Source organism: Littorina saxatilis, linkage group LG6, assembly GCF_037325665.1.
Source record: "Littorina saxatilis isolate snail1 linkage group LG6, US_GU_Lsax_2.0, whole genome shotgun sequence".
NCBI classification, from domain to species: domain Eukaryota; kingdom Metazoa; phylum Mollusca; class Gastropoda; order Littorinimorpha; family Littorinidae; genus Littorina; species Littorina saxatilis.
This window is the reverse complement of record NC_090250.1, coordinates 28,266,426-28,289,193: the sequence shown is the minus strand read 5'-3', so window position 1 is coordinate 28,289,193 and position 22,768 is coordinate 28,266,426. Positions and strand designations below refer to the sequence as shown.

At 40.5% G+C, this 22,768-nt stretch overlaps 1 protein-coding gene across 1 annotated transcript in view; it reads right to left on the bottom strand.

The window, feature by feature from the left end:
* LOC138968914 (sodium/glucose cotransporter 4-like) overlaps positions 1 to 18,723 on the bottom strand; it is a 40,951-nt gene extending 22,228 nt beyond the window's left edge. The window contains exons 1-4 of the mRNA XM_070341588.1: positions 18,571 to 18,723; positions 5,491 to 5,607; positions 4,734 to 4,871; positions 1,839 to 1,910 (exon numbers count right to left, since the gene is read on the bottom strand). Coding sequence (XP_070197689.1) covers positions 1,839 to 1,910; positions 4,734 to 4,817 — 156 coding nt within the window. The 5' untranslated portion in view covers positions 4,818 to 4,871; positions 5,491 to 5,607; positions 18,571 to 18,723. The remainder of the gene's footprint in view (positions 1 to 1,838; positions 1,911 to 4,733; positions 4,872 to 5,490; positions 5,608 to 18,570) is intronic.
* Positions 18,724 to 22,768: the final 4,045 nt, after the last annotated feature.

Genomic DNA, 22,768 nt, shown 5'->3' with positions numbered 1-22,768 from the left:
TGCTTTTTCAAATAGTAAACAGCTCGCTTTCGCTCGCAGTTCAATATTTAAAAAAAACCTCGTGTAAATCTGGTACGACACAGCAAGCCATGTATTGCAGCTGTACATTGATAATGAACTTTTTGTGAGCTTAGTTTCCTATCGCCATGAATGTTTGACTCGGTGATTATTAAAGGCACAGTAAGCCTCCCGTAAATCATCACAGATACTGTCAGGCTTTTACACACAGTACAAACACCCTTCCATTTGAACGCTCACCGAACGGGAACATCCTGGCTGCTTTCCGTCGAGAGTGAGAAATGTTCAAAGAATTTATTTTCGTGGACCGTCTGATCTACAATCAGGCGCCTCGTTTTGGCGCTAGAATGAACTTTTGAAATCTAAATAATAAATTGACAGCTTGTAACACAAACATTCTTAAATCATAAACAATTTCTTTTTTCATCAAGACAAGATCAGTACATTTCGAAGTTTTGAAAGTTTGAAAAAAGATAGCCCGGAAGCAGGGTCACGAAAGGTCGTGTCTCAAAGCACACGATTTTTCTGCATAGCGCTCGCTTTCTTTGAAGTCAGCCGCCGCCGACAAGTTCGTGTGACTCGCAGCCGTTTGTTGCGTTTTAGAATCAGAGGTACACAATAACGTGCTATTGCAGATACAGCCAGTCGCATTGAAATCACAAACTGACGACTACATTGTAAAAACAAGTCGCGTAAGGCGAAAATACAATATTTAGTCAAGTAGCTGTCGAACTCACAGAATGAAACTGAACGCAATGCAACGCAGCAAGACCGTATACTCGTGGTCCACCGCTCACGGCATAGGCAGTGAAATTGACAAGAAGAGCGGGGTAGTGGTTACGCTATGCTGCATAGCACGCTTTTCTGTACCTCTCTTCGTTTTAACTTTCTGAGCGTGTTTTTAATCCAAACATATCATATCTATATATTTTTGGAATCAGGAACCGACAAGGAATAAGATGAAAGTGTTTTTAAATTGATTTCGAAAAAAAAAATTTGATAATAATTTTTATATATTTAATTTTCAGAGCTTGTTTTTAATCCGAATATAACATATTTATATGTTTTTGGAATCAGCAAATGATGGAGAATAAGATAAACGTAAATTTGGATCGTTTTACAAATTTTTATTTTTTTTTACAATTTTCAGATTTTTAATGACCAAAGTCATTAATTAATTTTTAAGCCACCAAGCTGAAATGCAATACCGAAGTCCGGGCTTCGTCGAAGAGTACTTGACCAAAATTTCAACCAATTTGGTTGAAAAATGAGGGCGTGACAGTGCCGCCTCAACTTTCACGAAAAGCCGGATATGACGTCATCAAAGACATTTATCAAAAAAATGAAAAAAACGTTCCGGGATTTCATACCCAGGAACTCTCATGTCAAATTTCATAAAGATCGGTCCAGTAGTTTAGTCTGAATCGCTCTACACACACACACACACACACGCACGCACGCACGCACGCACACACATACGCACATACACCACGACCCTCGTTTCGATTCCCCCTCGATGTTAAAATATTTAGTCAAAACTTGACTAAATATAAAAAAGGAAAGTGTATCACACTGGTTCACGGTGGCTCATGGGTTAGATAAACAACGAAATCTGGTGTGTGGTTTACGCGAGATAAATAGCAATTCAAACGAACTGTTTCATTTAATGCTATTAAATGCTATTGCAAGTGTGTTCCATAAGGTTAGAACTGCTTTTTTCATTGGAAGATTTAAATCGTTTTGTAAACCATCTGAGACATACTGGGGCTTTAAAGCTGCTTGTGTTCATAGAACGAGTACATATAAAATGGCGGACTTACCGGAAACCAATGCATATGCTTCCCTGCCAAGAAGTACCCTGCCGCTGTGTCTCTGTTAGGCCGGAACGTCGACTGGAAAAGATTTAATACAATATTTAGATGTGTTCTGTTGTTGTTTGTTTCTGTTGTTTAAACGCATTGACAGGGAGGAGGGATGTAATGTGGAGTCGTGCATGTACTACTATCATGGCATGAAATCATAGAACCAATATTCATTATCACTTTTAATCATGATCATCATCATGATCATTATCATTATCATTATCATGACATGTAGGATTTTCAGACAGAAACAGTGCCAAATTGTCAAGGGAGAGAAAAAGATACAGAGAGACAGACAGACAGACAGACAGACAGACAGAGACAAAGAGACAGAGAAAGAGAGTGAGTGAAAGAGAGAGAGAGAGAAAGAGAGAGTGAGAGAGAGAGAGGGAGAAAGAGAGAGGGAGAGAGAGAGAGAGAGAGAGAGAGAGAGAGAGAGAGGGAGAAAGAGATAGGGAGAGAGTGAGAGAGGGAGAAATAGAAAGAGAGAGGGAGAGAGAGAGAGAGAAAGAGAGAGAGAGAGAGGGGGAGAAATAGAAAGAGAGAGAGAGGGACAGAGACAGAGACAGAGAGAGAGAGAGAGAGAGAGAGAGAGAGAGAGAGAGAGAGAGACAGAGAGAGAACAGAGAGAGAGAGAGAGCGAGAGAGAGAAACTGAAACTGAAACTGAAACTGAACTTTATTACCAAAGGATAGAGGTTTTAGGCAAAGCCTAATCTTACAACCTGTCCCTTATACAAACACTTAATACAGACGCACATAATATAGATAGTAAAATTGACAAGGTTATTGTTAAGAGAGAGAGAGAGAGAGAGAGAGAGAGAGAGAGAGATAAAGACAGACAGACAGACAGACAGACAGACAGACAGACAGCCAGACAGAAGAGGAAACGATCATCGATCATGTGTGTGTGCGTGCGTGTGTGTGTGTGTGTGTGTGTGTGTGTGATTGTGTATTTGTGCGTATGAGGGCGTGGAGTGGGTCGGGGTGTGTAGGTTTGCTGTATTTGTGTCCGTGTTAAAGTCTGCCTGTCTGTCTGCCTGTCTGTCTGCCTGTCTGTCTGCCTGTCTGTCTGCCTGTCTGTCTGCCTGTCTGTCTCTGCCCGTGTGCTGGTCTCTGTCGGTCCTCTGTGTACCTGTTTGTCTGATTGTCTGTATTCATATGGGTATGTTTGTACACACTTTTTTGTGTTCGCACTTGCAAACGCCACCGTGACCACTCGAACGTATTTATGGTATCCCAGCTGCACGGCTTGAAAAAAAAGGAGATCCTATTTGTGTTTGCTCTCCGTTGCCTTCACACTCTTGACCCCACTAATACTAATAACACCACCACAGTTACCAACCACTTCTGAACCAGTCACGTTGCACCGTTAGTCTGTTTGCATACCTATTCAATAAGGAATGCCTCACTGATACCGAAAACATCGTGCACCCTTAGATCTTTCTTATCGGTGCTTGGCCCAATTTTTAATTCAACTCAGTATTTACTCTAACTTTCAACCTTCCACCCCCCCCCCCCCCGACACACCCCCCCCCCCCCCCCCCCCCCCGCCCCCAGTATTCAGTATCACGTCCACCCCCCCCCCTCCCCCCTCCCTCACCCCCCAGACAACCCACCTACATCTATGTCGCATTCGCTTCAATCTTTCCCATCGGTGTGTGGTCCCATTTTTAATTCAACACATCTTTACTCTCACCTTCATCCCCCTCCTCTGCCACCTACCGCCACACCCGAACGTACACTTAACTCGCAGATACCCTTATATCTTTCCTATTGGTTAGTTACGTGTCACAATTTGTCAATTATTTACTATTATTTGCTCCAACCTTCATCCTCCATCCCCCCAGCCCCTACCCCCACCCCCATCGTCTTGCACTTCAAGTTATCACAGTGCTTCTCATTTCTTCGTATTAAATCATGACCAACTGTGTGTGTGTGTGTGTGTGTGTGTGTGTGTGTGTGTGTGTGTGTGTGTGTGTGTGTGTGTGTGTGTGGTGTATTGTGTGTGTGTGTGTGTGTGTGTGTGTGTGTGTGTGTGTGTGTGTTAATTATATTTTGCATTTTACCTATATAACACACGAAACATGTTTTGCGATATAAAGACAACTTCCTTACTGCAGAACGCAACCTTGTAAAGCGTTTTAAGTTATTGTCTTTTCCGACCCATCCATTACTAGCCAACATGACTATTATTTAGGAATAACATTTTATCTGAATTATGTCAAACAAACGCACTTCTTTTATCGGATTTAAGAACGCCTGTCGGTTTCCTGTCAAATTGGAACAATTTGGCCACAAACGGTGTCTCATTTAGTGTTCTGATACCGAAGTTCTGTTTCAGAAAACTAAACAAGCGTGTCAACTTATGTAGGTGAGAGTTGGCGATAGAAACAAAGTATCCAGGGGCAAAAGCTCCACTATAATCGCGACGACAACTACAGTCACAATTTGTTTTCGGCAAGAGAATAACCGCCATAGCAATAACACACAAAGTTGAGGATAATTATGTTAAACAGTAGTGCTTGAGATCTTTGCTATATCACTGAAAAAAATATCCTTAACTTTTGTGGTCAGTGTACGACCACTATTGTCATCATCATCATCATCATCATCATCATCATCATCATCATCATCATCATCATCATCATCATCATCATCATCATCATCATCATCATCAACATCATCATCATCATCATCATCATCATCATCATCATCGTTGTCGCCATAGCATCACCATCATCATCAACACTCAGCTCCTCCTCTTTCTCCTCCTCCTTATCATTATCAAATCATCACCACGGCCAGCCCTACGATCACCACTATCGTCACAACCACAACGATGACAACTCACCCAGAGCCCAACGGCCAAGACGAGGGCAAAGTAGACCACGATGGCCCCATAGTCCCCCGGGTCCAAGGTCTCCACCTCCACCATTTTGTTGTCCTCCCGTTTCCCTCCGCCCCTCTCCTCAGCCTGCTGTCAATCAAGCTGTAAAACACACACATCCAAAAATATATGCAGATACATTTTAACAACAAAGTGATTGTGGTGAGATGAACAAAGTTTAAAAAAACCAAAAAAATTAATTCTGTACTCACCGATAGAAGGACAGCACAATACAATACGAATTTTCGCTTATGAAAGCTTCATAAGGAATACGAATAAGCAAACACCAAGGCCAACAAAATGTAGATGAATTAAACAAAATTAAATGTCCAGTGTACAAACATGGAGACTCAACATATGGCTGCATCATTTTGTCTGACTTTCTACACGATTCTAAAAATAATCTCGGTAAGTTTTTCGGAACATTTAGTTAACAAAACAACACATTCACTGTAACTTCGATCTATCGATCTTGAAAGTGGACGTGTCACATGAACACATCAGAAACATAATGATGACACAAAAGAGGAATAAATAGAGAATACTAATACATGGCTTGATGTGTTGTACCAGATTTACACGAGTTGCGTTCTTAAATATTGAAATGCGAGCGAAATTAGATATGTTTACATAAACAAAACAAAATCATTATCGAATGCTTTTGTTGAACCAACCCGAATCAGTCAGCTCAGCATGGTACAAATTGTTGTAGCATACTCACCACTTCCCAAAGGACTACTTATAAGACTGAAGCAGGGTTGTCGATCGTGAAGACTGAAATAGCCGTTGGCGCTCACTTTCCTATGATGGTCGATGACTCTTCGCCATTTTGGGCAGTCTGAAATAAGATTATGCCGTTCAACTTGCATGTCACGTGTTTGTGATTGAGTTTTGTGTGTAAAAATTACGATACGTGTTTATGAACTACAGGTAAAATTGTGATTCACAATAAGGGCGATGTTCGATAATATTTCTGTCAGGGGAATATCATCGGCGCTCGTCGATCACTGTAAGACTGTCGGTGTGTGCATACATTGCCTCACCTTCAAGTGAAACAAATTGTATTAACAGACAAGATATGAGTTAAAAGTCAACACGAACCCTTGAGTCATTTGGGTGGCTACTTAGTACATGTTAAAGGCCCACTTCGCTTTCGGTAAACCATCAGTTTCCGATCACATACCAGGGCGGATCACATCATTTTTAAGGGGGGTTTCCACATTTATTTTAGGGACAATTCGACGACGCGAAGCAATCTGGGAGTAATCTGAGCCAACAAACTTCCCCTAATACACCTTCCAAAAAGTAAATTTAAGAAGACATATTTGGATCAAAACAAGGACAATTGACCGATCTGGTGGAACCTGAGCCAGTAAATGACCCAACTACTTTCCAAAACCGTCTCTTAGAATACAAAGGCCGGCTCCTAGGGGGGTCCGGGGGCATGCCCCACCCCCCCCGGGACATTTGGATAAAAATCATGGAAAATAGAACAATCTGGTGCAATCTGAGCCATCAATTTTTCCTTTTTTTTTTAAATGTATTATTTTATTTTTTTAAACTTTTTTGTGGCTAGGATCCGCCCCTGACATACACCGCCAGGAGTTTAGATACGTACAGCACAAACAACCTTTCCTTTGAACGCTTAGCGCCAGAGAACACCCACAACTTTCAAAACTTAGATTTATTGAGCTGACTTTGTCTTGATGACAAAAAAAGTCTTTCGTTTTTTAACAACTCTGGATTTGAAGAGTTAGGTCTGGCACCATATCGAGGATCCCGATCCATACCTTCACGTCCACAAAAATAAACTTTTTGAAAAAATGCTCGCTCTCTGTGGAGAGCACCTAGGGTGTTTCCTGGCAGTAAGCGTTCAAACGAAACGAAAGGGTGTTTGTACTGTATGTAAAAGCATGGCGGTGACTGTGGTCAGAAACGGATGGTTTACGAGAGACGGAGTGAGCCTTTAACGACTCTAAACAAAAATAAACTGAACAACTCTGCTATACATCATATCTTCATTGTTAAACGCGATGTCCTCTGTCATCCAAGCAGTTCACTGTTGGCGTCGATGAGTGCTCGTATTGAATGACATTTTTGTATGCTGCCTGAATGACGGGTAAAAAACGGTCATACACGTAAAAACCCACATCGCGCAAAAACATGAGTGAACGTGGGAGTTTCAGACCATGAACGAAGAAGAAGAAGATTCACATTTTGACCTCCAGTGCGAAGAAGACCACAGAAAGCGGATGTGGACCAGTTGTTTCTCCTTATTTAGTTTACTCTCGCAGTGATCTACCAGACCCCCCGTAAACTAATGCAACAAATGTTATCATCACCTTCACTGTTTAATTATAAATGTTTGGAAAATAATTGTGAATAATTATGGGGAAAATATCTTCATCGTAACCACCCTCGAGGATTTATCTTTATGTTAATGTAATAAACATTAGTAATGCAGTAGTTAACAAAAACATTTAGTAATGCAGTACTTAACATAATCATGTATCTGCATTCTAGCATAAACCACCTTACACAACAATAGCGAATATGTGTTGTTATTAGCTACAAAGAAATTAATCTGCAACTCTTTTTTTATTTTTATTTTTATTTTTTTAGATCATATAACTTATAAATTAATGAATTCACTTATCTATGCTTTTTCGATTCGTTATGAATGTGGGAGATGATGTTACAGGTCAATGCGCTCTGCACCACACAATGTCTCGTTTGCATAATGTAACCGTGTGCCGAAACACTACGATCACCTCGGGAAGCGAAGTGCAATCAAACAGGATTGAAAATGTTAGGGCTAATTTCTTAGCCCTATAAAAACTGTCATGCAAACCCGAAGGTTTCCATGAACATACAGACAATCGGAAACCACCAGACCCCATCACAAACAGAATTCTACAATCCACTGGTGTTGACTTTTAAAGGCCAACAACTCGGGTGCAGAGTCTGCTGTGAAAGGAGCGGTAGCCTCCCCTGTCACAATAAAGTAGGTGGGAAAAAATCTACAGTTCCTGCATGAAAAAGGCTGGGGTCTACCCCGGAGGACAGGCCGTAAAATTAAACTAGGCCACTCGACCTACATATCAGCTTTTTTTTTAAAATAAAAATCATGTCACTTTTGTTTTTGTTTGTTTTGTTTGTTAGGGATAGATTCAGAGCATGTTTTGTATCAAAATGGTTAGAGTGTATGGGGAGGAGAAGCTCCACAGTTCAAACTTTAAATAGCGCATTATGAGTTTTCCTATTTTACGGTGGTTAAAGGGATACCATACCTTAGATTTAACAAAGTTTAAGAAATCTTATTTCATTTTTACACGTTTAATTCTCAATTTATTTCTTTTTCATGCTTGAAATCAAATTTAGTTTGGAAAGTGTCGACACAGTTGTTTTAGTCTCCAACTTACCAGCAAAGCAACTGTGTTTTGTGTTATCATAATTGTGTTTTGTGTTATCACAACTGTGTTTTGTGTTATCATAATTGTGTTTTGTGTTATCACAACTGTGTTTTGTGTTATCATAATTGTGTTTTGTGTTATCACAACTGTGTTTTGTGTTATCACAACTGTGTTTTGTGTTATCATAATTGTGTTTTGTGTTATCACAACTGTGTTTTGTGTTATCACAACTGTGTTTTGTGTTATCATAATTGTGTTTTGTGTTATCATAATTGTGTTTTGTGTTATCACAACTGTGTTTTGTGTTATCATAATTGTGTTTTGTGTTATCACAACTGTGTTTTGTGTTATCATAATTGTGTTTTTACACCCCCGGTATAGGGGTGTGTATAGGATTCGGTCGATGTGTTTGTTTGTTTGTTTGTTTGTGTGTTTGTGTTCGCATATAGATCTCAAGAATGAACGGACCGATCGTCACCAAACTTGGTGAACAGGATCTATACATTCCTGAGACGGTCCTTACAAAAATTGGGACCAGTCAAACACACGGTTAGGGAGTTATTGGTGGATTAAGATTCTACAAGGACTTATAGAGGGACATATTAATGGTCAAAGGGAAATAACCTTCTCACTTGGTGGCAGTGAGAATGGTACGGGGGTGTTTTTCCTACCTCGGAGGAATTTCTTGTTCTACCAGTGTTCTACAGGTGTAATTATGTGATTATTGATTTGTTTACATATCCACAGTAGAAATTGTTTTGTGGAAAAGTCTGATACTCCATATTCAAGTTTCAGTCATTATCTTAGCAATCAGCACGTTACTCCCTATGGGTGGCCGAGTGGTAACGCACTTGCGCTCGGAAGCGAGAGGTTGCGAGTTCGACCCTGGGTCAGGGCGTTATAATTATTAGCAATTATTATTATTATTATTTATTAGCAATTTTCTCCCCCCTTTCCTAACCTAGGTGGTGGGTTCAAGTGCTAGTCTTTCTGATGAGATGAAAAACCGAGGTCCCTTCGTGTACACTACATTGGGGTGTGCACGTTAAAGATCCCACGATTGACAAAAGGGTCTTTCCTGACAAAATTGTATAGGCATAGATAAAAATGTCCACCAAAATACCCGTGTGACTTGGAATAATAGGCCGTGAAAAGTAGGATATGCGCCGAAATGGCTGCGATCTGCTGGCCGATGTGAATGCGTGATGTATTGTGTAAAAAAAATTCCATCTCACACGGCATAAATAAATCCCTGCGCCTTGAATATGTGCGCGATATAAATTGCATAAAATAAAAATAAAAAAAATAAAAAAATAAATCCCTGCGCTTAGAACTGTACCCACGGAATACGCGCGATATAAGCCTCATATTGATTGATTGATTGTTGTTATTTCTGGCGTTATCACTCCTTGGACAGAACAAACTTTTTTTTAAATGTGTTATGGCTTTTAAAAGGGGTAGACTCTAGCCTTAAGACCATTTAAACATCACAGTCTGTAGGCCTACACGCCGATTGTCTACTCAAGATAGCTTTTGATTGTTGAATCTGTATTTGACCCCTTGCCCTCACTTCAGCAATCAATGGTCATGTTTTTACTAATCTATCCCTCAGGGGTTTTACAAAACAAACTGTAGATGTTTGGATTTACTCGAGTTTCACAGCTCAACGCATCTCATTTTTATTAGCAACGTTCTCCCATTTCATGATTGTACAATGTTACGTTTTTGCCTGAAGTAGGGAGCTTGCAAAACAGTACCTACGTAAAGTAGACACTTGAAGAAAAATGCCTTCGGCTAAAAAAAAATAAAAGCAATTGAGATGCAATAAGGCAACAAACCAACAAACCAGCAAATTATAAGACCTGGTGTTTTACCAAAACATTGAATTGGTAATACTCTCCTGGGTCCGGTGGATCTATCGCTTTATGTTGTTTTTTTTAGTTTTTTTTTTAGCTTTTTGTGACTGGCAGGACGAAATTCTTTGCTCCTGTGAATTGCACCATAGGTTGACCTCGGACCACGCAGCTGTGTTTTGCCATCTGAGCATTATTTCAAAAGCCTCCTAGTAAATATCCATTTCTCATTCATCTTAAGTTTACGAAGTTCTGTAACATATGCAACAAAGTTTGCACGATGTCCGCACAAGTGAATGTCTTCCCTTGAACAGTTTTCCTGAATTCCATCTTCTATTTTTAGCAATATCAGCTCGAGAAAAAGCCCAAATGGGGGGGCATGTATCACCGCGCATCTACTGCACTCAATGGTGGGTATTTACTTGCTGTCACGCGATTTCTTCTTCTTCTTCATCTTCTTCGTTCATGGGCTGAAACTCCCACGTTCAATCATGTTTTTGCACGAGTGGATTTTTACGTGTATGACCGTTTTTACCCCGCCATTCAGGCAGCATACGCCGATTTCGGGGGAAGCATGCTGGGTATTTTCGTGTTTCTATAACCCATCAAACTCTGACATGGATTACAGGATCTTTTACGTGCGCACTTGGTATTGTGATTGCGTGTACACACGCAGGGGGATAAGGCACTAGCAGGTCTGCACATTAGTTGACCTGGGAGATCTGAAAAATCTCCACTCTTAACCCACCAGGCGGCCGCGGCCGGGATTCGAACTCACGACCTTCTGATTAGGAGGCCGATGTCTTATCCACTACGCCACTGAGCCCGTCGTCACGCGATTAAACTCGCTCTGTTCCATATTCGCATTGACTGAAAGCAAGACAAAAAGTTACGCTGACCCAAAACGCATGTTCTCGTTTTTTTGTATTTTTTAAGGGGCTTTCCTTGATGATAACAAGTTTCAACTCGCTCGAGAAATAAGTTGAGTCAGTTTTTCGACAGGGATGGTAGTGTAAACCCACAAAGCAAATTTAACTTATTCAACTGAGTGTGCTTAACCTATTTATGCAGAACACCACAGAGGTTGACGAGTTGAGACTCAAAACATTCGAGATATGTAATCCTGATAAACTGCTGTCATGTATGTCGTGCGGGGGCCCGGTAGCTCAGTTGGTAGAGCACTGGACTTGTGATCGAAAGGTCGCAGGTTCGAATTCGGACAGGGACGGACACGGGTCAACTTTATGTGCAGACCCAGAGACGGAAGCCATGTCCCACTCCCGTGTCATCACAATGGCACGTAAAAGACCTTGGTCATTCTGCCATAAGTGCAGGTGGCTGAATACACCTAAACACGCAGACACCTGGGTAGCGCGACTCCGTTGCTGCTAGCTTTCCACTGGGAGGAAGCGACCCGAATTTCCCAGCGATGGGACAATAAAGTAATGAATGAAAGGGTACAAACAATAAAGACCAATATACACGTTGCCCGGGCCTGCGTCTTGCTTTTTTTTTTTTTGCTTTTTTTTTTTGGGGGGGGGGGGGGTGAATTTCTACCGAGTACGTCACGCTGAACTGAGTCTATATTCTGACACTGAGATTTGTTTTTTACCCAAAACTTGAATCTTCGTGTTTGCATTGGTCTGATGGCCCAGCGGCTTTAATTTATACTGATCAAAAATACAAAAAGTGAAGGCAACCCCATGTTTCAGTTATTCCTGTCACCTTGTTACCAAACCCCCCTTCCTCCCCCTATATGCTTCCCATGTATGGCTTTTAACGAATAAAGTCACGTTATTTGTTCTAAAATTGGATTAACGTTGCTGCTGTCTCGGCCACAGGAGCTTTCATCAAAGTCGAAACTCCTGTGGTCTAGGCCAGGTGGTCAGTACTTTATCAGAGTACTTGTAAGCTTCTGTGGTCTGTGCAAGGAGGTCAATGCTTTATCAGAGTACAAGCTCCTGTGGTCTGTGGGAGGATGTCAATGCTTTATCAGAGTACAAACTCCAGTGGTCTGTGCGAGGAGGTCAATGCTTTATCATGTACAAGCTCCTGTGATCTGGGTGAGGAGGTCAATGATTTATGAGAGTACAAGCTCCTGTGGTCTGTGCGAGGAGGTCAATGCTTTATCAGAGTACAAGCTCCTGTGGTCTGGGTGAGGAGGTCAATGATTTATCAGAGTACACGCTCCTGTGGTCTGTGCGAGGAGGTCAATGCTTTATCAGAGTACAAGCTCCTGTGGTCTGGGTGAGGAGGTCTATGCTTTATCAGAGTACAAGCTCCTGTGGCCTGTGCGAGGAGGTCAATGCTTTATCAGAGTACAAGCTCCTGTGGTCTGTGCGAGGAGGTCAATGCTTTATCAGAGTACAAGCTCCTGTGGTCTGTGCGAGGAGGTCAATGCTTTATCTGAGTACAAGCTCCTGTGGTCTGTGCGAGGAGGTCAATTCTTTATCAGAGTACAAGCTCCTGTGGTCTGTGCGAGGAGGTCAAATCTTTATCAGAATACAAGCTCCTGTTGTCTGGGTGAGGAGGTCAATGCTTTATCAGAGTACAAGCTCCTGTGGTCTGTGCGAGGGTGTCAATTCTTCATCAGAGTACAAGCTCCTGTTGTCTGGGTGAGGAGGTCAATGTTTTATCAGAGTACAAGCTCATGTGGTCTGTGCGAGGGTGTGTGTTGGTGTTGTTAGTTTTAATTGCAATTCTTAACTCTTAGTAAATGTGATGTTTTTTATGTCTCTCATCGCCAAACACTGCATGTCAATTTTCCTTGTTTTTATAAGGACAGTAAAATTTTGAGTCTGAGTCTGAGTCTTGAGTCTGAGTCTGAATGCTTTATCAGAGTACAAGCTCCTGTTGTCTGGTCGAGGATGTCAATGCTTCATCAGAGCACAAGCTCCTGTTGTCTAGGCGAGGAGGTCATTCAGTGCTTTCTTAGATTACAAGCTGCTGTGGTCTGGGCCAGAAGGTTTAGAGCTTGCGGATGCAGTACCAAAGAAATCGTATTTTGTGTATGTGGTGCAGTACCCGTGCAAAATGAACAAGGAACTTCTCGCATCACTCGTTAAGAGTGTTGCTATAACAAGCCCTTCATTGAGTTACCTTCCGAAAAAATGTATGCTTTTTTTAATTCACTTTTTACATTTAGTCAAGTTTGATTTTTTTCTTGAGGATGATATCTGATCCACCGTTACACTTGAATGGATCTACAGCGGATTTTTACAAGACCGTTTACACGAGAAAGACGGTATCGTTACATATGTTTGGACAGTCTCTCATTAAATAGAGGGTCACCATGGGGGGGTCTGTGCACGTGCACGTTGAGGCCAAAAGTGCCATGCACGGTGATCCACGGTGCACGTTACGAAAAAGCTCCATGCACGGTGCACGCCGGACCTCTGTGCACGGTGCACGCTACGAGAATTTCCCCATTCCCATGCACGTTACGTATAAAAAGCCCATTCCCGGTGCACGTGGTAAAGCATCGCCCCCCTCTAAATAGGCGAAATTGACTTTACAAAGACTACTCCACGAAGCTGGTTGCATAAATCTTTGGCACTGAGTTTTTGATGAAAACACTTCGCGAAGTCGACTTCGGGATGAATTAAGGACATGACAGCTTTGAGAAAAAAATGAGTAGCAAGTGAGAACAAAAAAAGTTTGCGTCGAGCTAAACCGCAGGCCAACGAAACTCGTTGTGGTGTATTTACGTTAATCCGTTAAACAGTACTAGACTGTGTGCACAAGTCTTCACGATTGGAGTCGTAAATGTAATAACTTATCATCCAACGTTTGCGGTCGCACTTGGCACCTCATGATCAGTCACATTTCAATAACACGCGACGAATAGTTGAATGCACCCGAAGAATAAGACAGCTGACTATCGGCGGATATTGTTCACGGAGTGATAAAGGTAGTCTATTTCCCGTGTAAAAGGTCATATATCTATATATATATACACTACGTATATATCTACCTAGTCTTTTATATGGGATAAGGCCATTCTCGAACTTACACAAACAATCGACAGTTTGGTTACTTCCTGTGCGAATAGCGTTGGTTTTCTTTTTAACAATAACAATAATAAATACTTTATTGTCCATTGAAATGAATAAATTAAAAATGACAATTTTCTTTGACGCATCAGAACTTCCTCTCAAGGCTATCCTAAGATGAGCACGGTAAAGCCTGATATTATTTTGGCGAAGTCAACTTCGCGAAGTCTTCTTCTCGAAGCTCGCTGCACGAAGCTTAGGCACTGAACTGTAAACAAGTCGCGTAAGGCGAAAATACAATATTTAGTCAAGTAGCTGTCGAACTCACAGAATGAAACTGAACGCAACGCAACGCAGCAAGACCGTATACTCGTAGCATCGTCACTCCACCGCCCGTGGCAAAGGCAGTGCACGTGGAATGGACAAGAAGAGCGGGGTATTCGTTGCGCTGAGAAGGATAGCACGCTTTTCTGTACCTCTCTTCGTTTTAACTTTCTGAGCGTGTTTTTAATCCAAACATATCATATCTATATATTTTTGGAATCAGGAACCGACAAGGAATAAGATGAAAGTGTTTTTAAATTGATTTCGGGGAAAAAAATTTGATAATAATTTTTATATATTTAATTTTCAGAGCTTGTTTTTAATCCGAATATAACATATTTATATGTTTTTGGAATCGGCAAGTGATGGAGAATAAGATAAACGTAAATTTGGATCGTTTTATACATTTTTATTTTTTTTTACAATTTTCAGATTTTTAATGACCAAAGTCATTAATTAATTTTTAAGCCACCAAGCTGAAATGCAATACCGAACCCCGGGCTTCGTCGAAGAGTACTTGACGAAAATTTCAACCAATTTGGTTGAAAAATGAGGGCGTGACAGTGCCGCCTCAACTTTCACGAAAAGCCGGATATGACGTCATCAAAGACATTTATCAAAAAAATGAAAAAAACGTTCGGGGATTTCATACCCAGGAACTCTCATGTCAAATTTCATAAAGATCGGTCCAGTAGTTTAGTCTGAATCGCTCTACACACACACACAGACAGACAGACGCACATACACCATACCCTCGTTTCGATTCCCCCTCGATGTTAAAATATTTAGTCAAAACTTGACTAAATATAAAAACAAGTCGCGTAAGGCGAAAATACAATATTTAGTCAAGTAGCTGTCGAACTCACAGAATGAAACGCAATGCCATTTTACTCGTAGCATCGTCAGGCCACCGCTCATGGCAAAGGCAGTGAAATTGACAAGAAGAGCGGGGTAGTAGTTGCGCTAAGAAGGATAGCACGCTTTTCTGTACCTCTCTTTGTTTTAACTTTCTGAGCGTGTTTTTAATCCAAACATATCATATCTATACGTTTTTGGAATCAGGAACCGACAAGGAATAAGATGAAAGTGTTTTTAAATTGATTTGGACAATTTAATTTTGATAATAATTTTTATATATTTAATTTTCAGAGCTTGTTTTTAATCCGAATATAACATATTTATATGTTTTTGGAATCAGCAAATAATGGAAAATAAGATAAACGTAAATTTGGATCGTTTTATAAATTTTTATTTTTTTTTACAATTTTCAGATTTTTAATGACCAAAGTCATTAATTAATTTTTAAGCCACCAAGCTGAAATGCAATACCGAACCCCGGGCTTCGTCGAAGATTACTTGACCAAAATTTCAACCAATTTGGTTGAAAAATGAGGGCGTGACAGTGCCGCCTCAACTTTCACGAAAAGCCGGATATGACGTCATCAAAGACATTTATCAAAAAAATGAAAAAAACGTTCGGGGATTTCATACCCAGGAACTCTCATGTCAAATTTCATAAAAATCGGTCCAGTAGTTTAGTCTGAATCGCTCTACACACACACACAGACACACACACAGACACACACACACACACACGCACATACACCACGACCCTCGTTTCGATTCCCCCTCGATGTTAAAATATTTAGTCAAAACTTGACTAAATATAAAAAGACTTCGCAACGTCTTCGTTACTTCGGGCTCAATAGACGAATTCCGGAAATAACTCTGTCTGGTTTTTATATTTAGTCAAGTTTTGACTAAATATTTTAACATCGAGGGGGAATCGAAACGAGGGTCGTGGTGTATGTGCGTGTGTGTGTATGTGTGTGTGTGTGTCTGTGTGTGTGTGTCTGTGTGTGTGTGTGTAGAGCGATTCAGACTAAACTACTGGACCGATCTTTATGAAATTTGACATGAGAGTTCCTGGGTATGAAATCCCCGAACGTTTTTTTCATTTTTTTGATAAATGTCTTTGATGACGTCATATCCGGCTTTTCGTGAAAGTTGAGGCGGCACTGTCACGCCCTCATTTTTCAACCAAATTGGTTGAAATTTTGGTCAAGTAATGTTCGACGAAGCCCGGACTTCGGTATTGCATTTCAGCTTGGTGGCTTAAAAATTAATTAATGACTTTGGTCATTAAAAATCTGAAAATTGTAAAAAAAAATAAAAATGTATAAAACGATCCAAATTTACGTTTATCTTATTCTCCATCATTTGCTGATTCCAAAAACATATAAATATGTTATATTCGGATTAAAAACAAGCTCTGAAAATTAAATATATAAAAATTATTATCAAAATTAAATTGTCGAAATCAATTTAAAAACACTTTCATCTTATTCCTTGTCGGTTCCTAATTCCAAAAACATATAGATATGATATGTTTGGATTAAAAACACGCTCAGAAAGTTAAAACAAAGAGAGGTACAGAAACGCGTGCTATCCTTCTTAGCGCAACTACTACCCCGCTCTTCTTGTCAATTTCACTGCCTTTGCCATGAGCGGTGGACTGACGATGCTACGAGTATACGGTCTTGCTGAAAATGGCATTGCGTTCAGTTTCATTCTGTGAGTTCGACAGCTACTTGACTAAATATTGTATTTTCGCCTTACGCGACTTGTTATGCGTTGCGGAAGAGTTGCTTTCCCTTGTTTTCCTTGTTTTTCCATTGAAACACCGAGGCAAGCTACACGTGACATTCGAAACGAGAAAAAGCAACTCTTCCAATTCCACGATCCATGAAAACTTGACAGAGTTATTTCCCAACATCATCAAGGAAGGCCTTTGATTAAGACTCTTGCTGTGTGAACGGATACTCTCTCCACTCTATCTATGTATTTTATAAGATGGTCAACTTGAGACTGGATGGATGGCACCTGTACTCTTCTTCTTCTTCTTCTTCTTCTTCTTCTTCTTCTTCTTCTTCTTCTTCTTCTTCTTCTTCTTCTTCTTCTTCTTCTTCTTCTTCTTCTTCTTCTTCTTCTTCTTCTTCTTCTTCTTCTTCTTCGTTCATGGGCTGAAACTCCCACGTTCATTAATGTTTTTGCAATAGTGGGTTTGTACGTGTATGACCGTTTTTACAACGCCATTCAGACAGCCATACGCCGCTTTCGGGGGAAGCATGCTGGGTATTTTCGTGTTTCTATAACCCACCGAACTCTGACATGGGTTACAGGATCTTTTCTGTGCGCATTTGGTCTTGTGCTAGCGTGTACACACGAAGGGGGATAAGGCACTAGCAGGTCTGTACATAAGTTGACCTGGGAGATCGGACAAATCTCCACCTTTAACCCACCAGGCGGCCGCGGCCGGGATTCGAACTCACGACCTTCCGATTAGGAGGCCGACGTCTTACCACTACGCCACTGCGCCGGTCATGCACCTTACATGACAAACAGGAGCGACGATTTCGACCGTGAAACTATTTGACGCTAGTTTCAACTGGTGAGATGAGGTAAGATGCTTGAAATCTGATAAAGCACTGACCTCCTTACACAGAACACAGGAGTCTGTACTCTGAAAAAAAACCTCCTTGACGGGCGGGCATAGACATAGACATGGAAGACTGTATTATGTCAACAGAGAAATGTGTTTGTGGTGTGTGCATGACAACAAACATAAAACATGACATAGAACAACATGAAACATTGAGATACAGTAACAGTATTGCATTGCACCTTTCAGGCGAGTTTTCCTGGCATTGGTTTTTCATAAATTCATAAAGTCTATGAATACTTAAGTTTTTAGACACCGAAAAATTAAACACAGAAAACATAAAACATGTGTAAGCATACCGAGAGTATTATGCATCACCATTAAAGAAATTACAAATAATCGAGCGTTTCAAGATACTGTGAATGAAATAATTTCAAACAACTGTGCGTGACTACAACACAAGTTGACAGAGCAATACTGTATCGCAGTAAAAACTTGAAAACATACAACGAATATGCGTTATTACAAAACGGCATGACAAGTAATAACATATCTCAATAAAACTTCATGAGTAAATTAGATTCTAAACTGAGCTCACCGTGAAATATGCGTCAACACAAAAGGCTATAGCAGAATTAACATTACTCTATACCAAAAAACAAAAAACCCTGAAGTAAACACTTTTTTTAGTCAACACAAAAAAGACATACGGATTAATAACAACACAACAATAACAAATAAAAAGGCCATAGAAAACAAGATTAGATGTACACTCACAGTGACATTAGCGGAGATGTGTACCGACAGCAGCCTAGTAATTCTTGTTGTTCGCTGTGACGGCTGTGTATGTTCTCGTCTCCTCCGCGATTCACACCACGAGTTGGGGCATATGCAAATTTCTGATCTACCGCGAGAGCAAGGCAGCCTCGACAATGTTGATACCGCACACTGTCGCACGCATGCACACGGAGAGACCCCCCTCTTTCACTATCTCTTTCTCCCCCGTCCAACGTCGCGATACCTCATCCACTCGAATGTTTTGCTACCTCCCTCTTCACCCCTTCAGCCCCTGATTTCTTTCTCCAACTATATATATATATATATATATAAATCTGAGACTAAAATAGATAAATATATCTCTGTGGCTTAAGTGAAAAGGTGCATTATTACTGGTATATGGGGACATGCAGCCATACAGTTTGTTCCGTCAATGGGTAGCATCAGTGGGGGGTACAGGGCGGAGGGGTGGGCGGGTGTTTGAGGGGAGGGGTGGAGGAATTGTGCAAGAGGGTTTATGGCGGTGATGGTTGTGGCAGTCTTATCTAGAATAGAGGCTTCTTGAAAAAAATTATTTCAAATGTAAAAGTAAATCAAAACCATTTTAATTTGCAGTTCGCCAACCACCTACCCCCTCCCCTCCCCCCTTACTAGCATACCTTCCACTTTAGACACAGTGCTTTTGAAATTATTTACGTTTAGATCGTTTTTGATGCATACGTGTGCAAGGACACTTACAACAAGGGAGTCTCAGCGCTTTGCTCTCAACTACGTACGTAGCAATTAAAGACTACTTTTCGTGCTGTTTTGACCCAAAAGAAAGCGCATATGACTATGGGAACAAACTTAGCAAACAGTGTGTCTCCAGAGCACCTTTCTTGAAGATTCCGAATGTTTGCGAAGATATGCTAACTATGTCCTCAAAGCGTTCATGGGGCCTGAAAAAGAAGCTGAAAAATACAGAAAAGAAAACAACTTTTGCATGCACCGCAATTCCCCTAACTTAATCCGCAAGACTATTTTGTTGGGAGAACCTGGTGTTCAAGAGCACAATCTACGTAGAGGTTTAAAACGCCCTACATAAGCTCACATGTTTTTACATTTAGTCAAGTTTTGACTAAATGTTTTAACATAGAGGGGGGAATCGAGACGAGGGTCGTGGTGTATGTGTGTGTGTCTGTCTGTCTGTGTGTGTGTGTGTGTGTGTGTGTGTGTAGAGCGATTCAGACTAAACTACTGGACCGATCTTTATGAAATTTGACATGAGAGTTCCTGGGTATGATATCCTCAGACGTTTTTTTCATTTTTTTGATAAATGTCTTTGATGACGTCATATCCGGCTTTTCGTAAAAGTTGAGGCGGCACTGTCACGCTCTCATTTTTCAATCAAATTGGTTGAAAATTTGGTCAAGTAATTTCCGACGAAGCCCGGACTTCGGTATTGCATTTCAGCTTGGTGGCTTAAACATTAATTAATGACTTTGGTCATTAAAAATCTGAAAATTGTAAAAAAAAAAATTTTTTATAAAACGATCCAAATTTACGTTCATCTTATTCTCCATCATTTTCTGATTCCAAAAACATATAAATATGTTATAATTATTTGGATTAAAAACAAGCTCTGAAAATTAAAAATATAAAAATTATTATCAAAATTAAATTTTCGAAATCAATTTAAAAACACTTTCATCTTATTCCTTGTCGGTTCCTGATTCCAAAAACATATAGATATGATATGTTTGGATTGAAAACACGCTCAGAAAGTTAAAACGAAGAGAGGTACAGAAAAGCGTGCTATCCTTCTCAGCGCAACTACTACCCCGCTCTTCTTGTCAATTTCACTGCCTTTGCCATGAGCGGTGGACTGACGATGCTACGAGTATACGGTCTTGCTGCGTTGCATTGCGTTCAGTTTCATTCTGTGAGTTCGACAGCTACTTGACTAAATGTTGTATTTTCGCCTTACGCGACTTGTTTTAATTTTATTTAGAGTCTACACTGCTATACCGATGAACACTTTGGCTTTTTACATTTAGTCAAGTTTTGACTAAATGTTTTAACGTAGAGGGGGGAATCGAGACGAGGGTTGTGGTGTATGTGTGTGTGTGTGTGTGTGTGTGTGTCTGTATCTGTGTGTGTGTATGTGGGTGGGTGTGTGTGTGTGTGTGTGTGTGTGTCTGTCTGTCTGTCTCTGTGTGTGTGTAGAGCGATTCAGACCAAACTACTGAACCGATCTTTATGAAATTTCACATGAGAGTTCCTGGGAATGATATCCCCGGACGTTGTTTTTCTTTTTTTCGATAAATACCTTTGATGACGTCATATCCGGCTTTATGTAAAAGTTGAGGCGGCACTGTCACACCCTCATTTTTCAATCAAATTGATTGAAATTTTGACCAAGCAATCTTCGACAAAGGCCGGACTTCGGTATTGCATTTCAGCTTGGTGGCTTAAAAATTAATTAATGACTTTGGTCATTAAAAATCTGAAAATTGTAAAAAAAACAATATTTTTTTAAATCGATCCAAATTTACGTTTATCTTATTCTTCATCATTTTCTGATTCCAAAAACATAAAAATATGTTATATTCGGATTAAAAACAAGCTCTGAAAATTAAAAATATAAAAATTATTATTAAAATAAAATTTCCGAAATCGATTTAAAAACAATTTCATCTTATTCCTTGTGGGTTCGTGATTCCAAAAACATATAGATGTGATATGTTTGGATTAAAAACACGCTCAGAAAGTTAAAAAGAATAGAGATAAAGAAAAGCGTGCTATCCTTCTCAGCGCAACTACTACCCCGCTCTTCTTGTCAATTTCACTGCCTGTGCATCGAGCGGTGGACTGACGATCCTACGAGTATACGCTCTTGCTGTAAAATTGCAGTGAGTTCAGTTTCATTCTGTTAGTTCGACAGCTTGACTAAATGTTGTAATTTCGCCTTACGCGACTTGTTTCATTTTAAGATCATGGAAGTTAGTTTATAGAGATGCTGCTTTTGATTTATTTTCTTCGGCGAATTTGTCGAAATTGCCGAAAAATCAGTTCGACACTTTTCTGAAGTTTAAAGCGGTCCAAGTTATGTCCCCTTTCTTCCACTGTGGGGACTCGTTGGTGTAAAAGAGCTCACACACACATACACACGAACGCACGAACGCACGCACGCACGCACGCACGTACACACACACACTTTCCCATGATTGAAAAGCTTATGTTACGCGGATTTGTTGGCCAAACTTGGCACACCCGCCTCTTCACCATAAAACATCATTCTTATGTTTTTTTCGGTATCTCCAAAGCTAATATTTCGTACAAGCAGCTTTAATCGCGTGTTTCAGCTAGTGTATGGGGAGCTTTATTTGTGTACACACCCGCTATTCATCTAAAGACACGCAGCCAGCAAAAGCCTCTTGAATGAAGGACAACGTAACGGTTGAATGGGCTTCACCCAGTTTCCAAAACATCTATATATATATATATACGACTTGTGTCTGTCTGTCTGTCTGTCTGTCTGTGTGTCTGTGTGTGTGTCTGTGTGTGTGTGTGTGTGTGTGTGTGTGTGTGTGTGTGTGTGTGTGTGTGTGTGTGAGTGTGTGTGTGTGTGTGTGTGTGTCCGCGATGCACGGCCAAAGTTCTCGGTGGATCTTTTTCAAATTTGGAGACCGTATTAAGCTACACCCCGGACACTGGACACAACCTCATCGATGAGATATTTCAACACGTGCTCTCATTTTGATTTTGGTTTTTCTCTGTTTTTCTCTGGATCCATTCCCAGTAACTCTTCCTTATCTTCTCCAGTGTTTTCAGCGTTTATCTCCCTTCCTTCGTGTGGCGTCAATTCATATTCCCGTAACTACGTTACTATTTTTAGAATGTCACGATTGCACCCGTAAGTTGTCCTTACTGTAAAAGTGAAAAGGTCGAATCAATTTATAGCCACGAGAAAAATACGCTGTCATCTATCTCTATATATTTATAGATATAGATATACATATATATTATATATACGGCTTCTCTGTGTGTGTGTGTGTGTTTGTGTGTGTGTGTGGGCAATACCTGTGGATTGTAGAGTTCTGTTTGTGATGTGGTCTAGCGGCTTTGGTATGTCTGTATGTTCAGGCCTTCCTTCGAAAAGCCATAACAGTTATTCTCAATCCCGTTTGAGTGGACTTCGCCTTCAAAGGTGATTGTG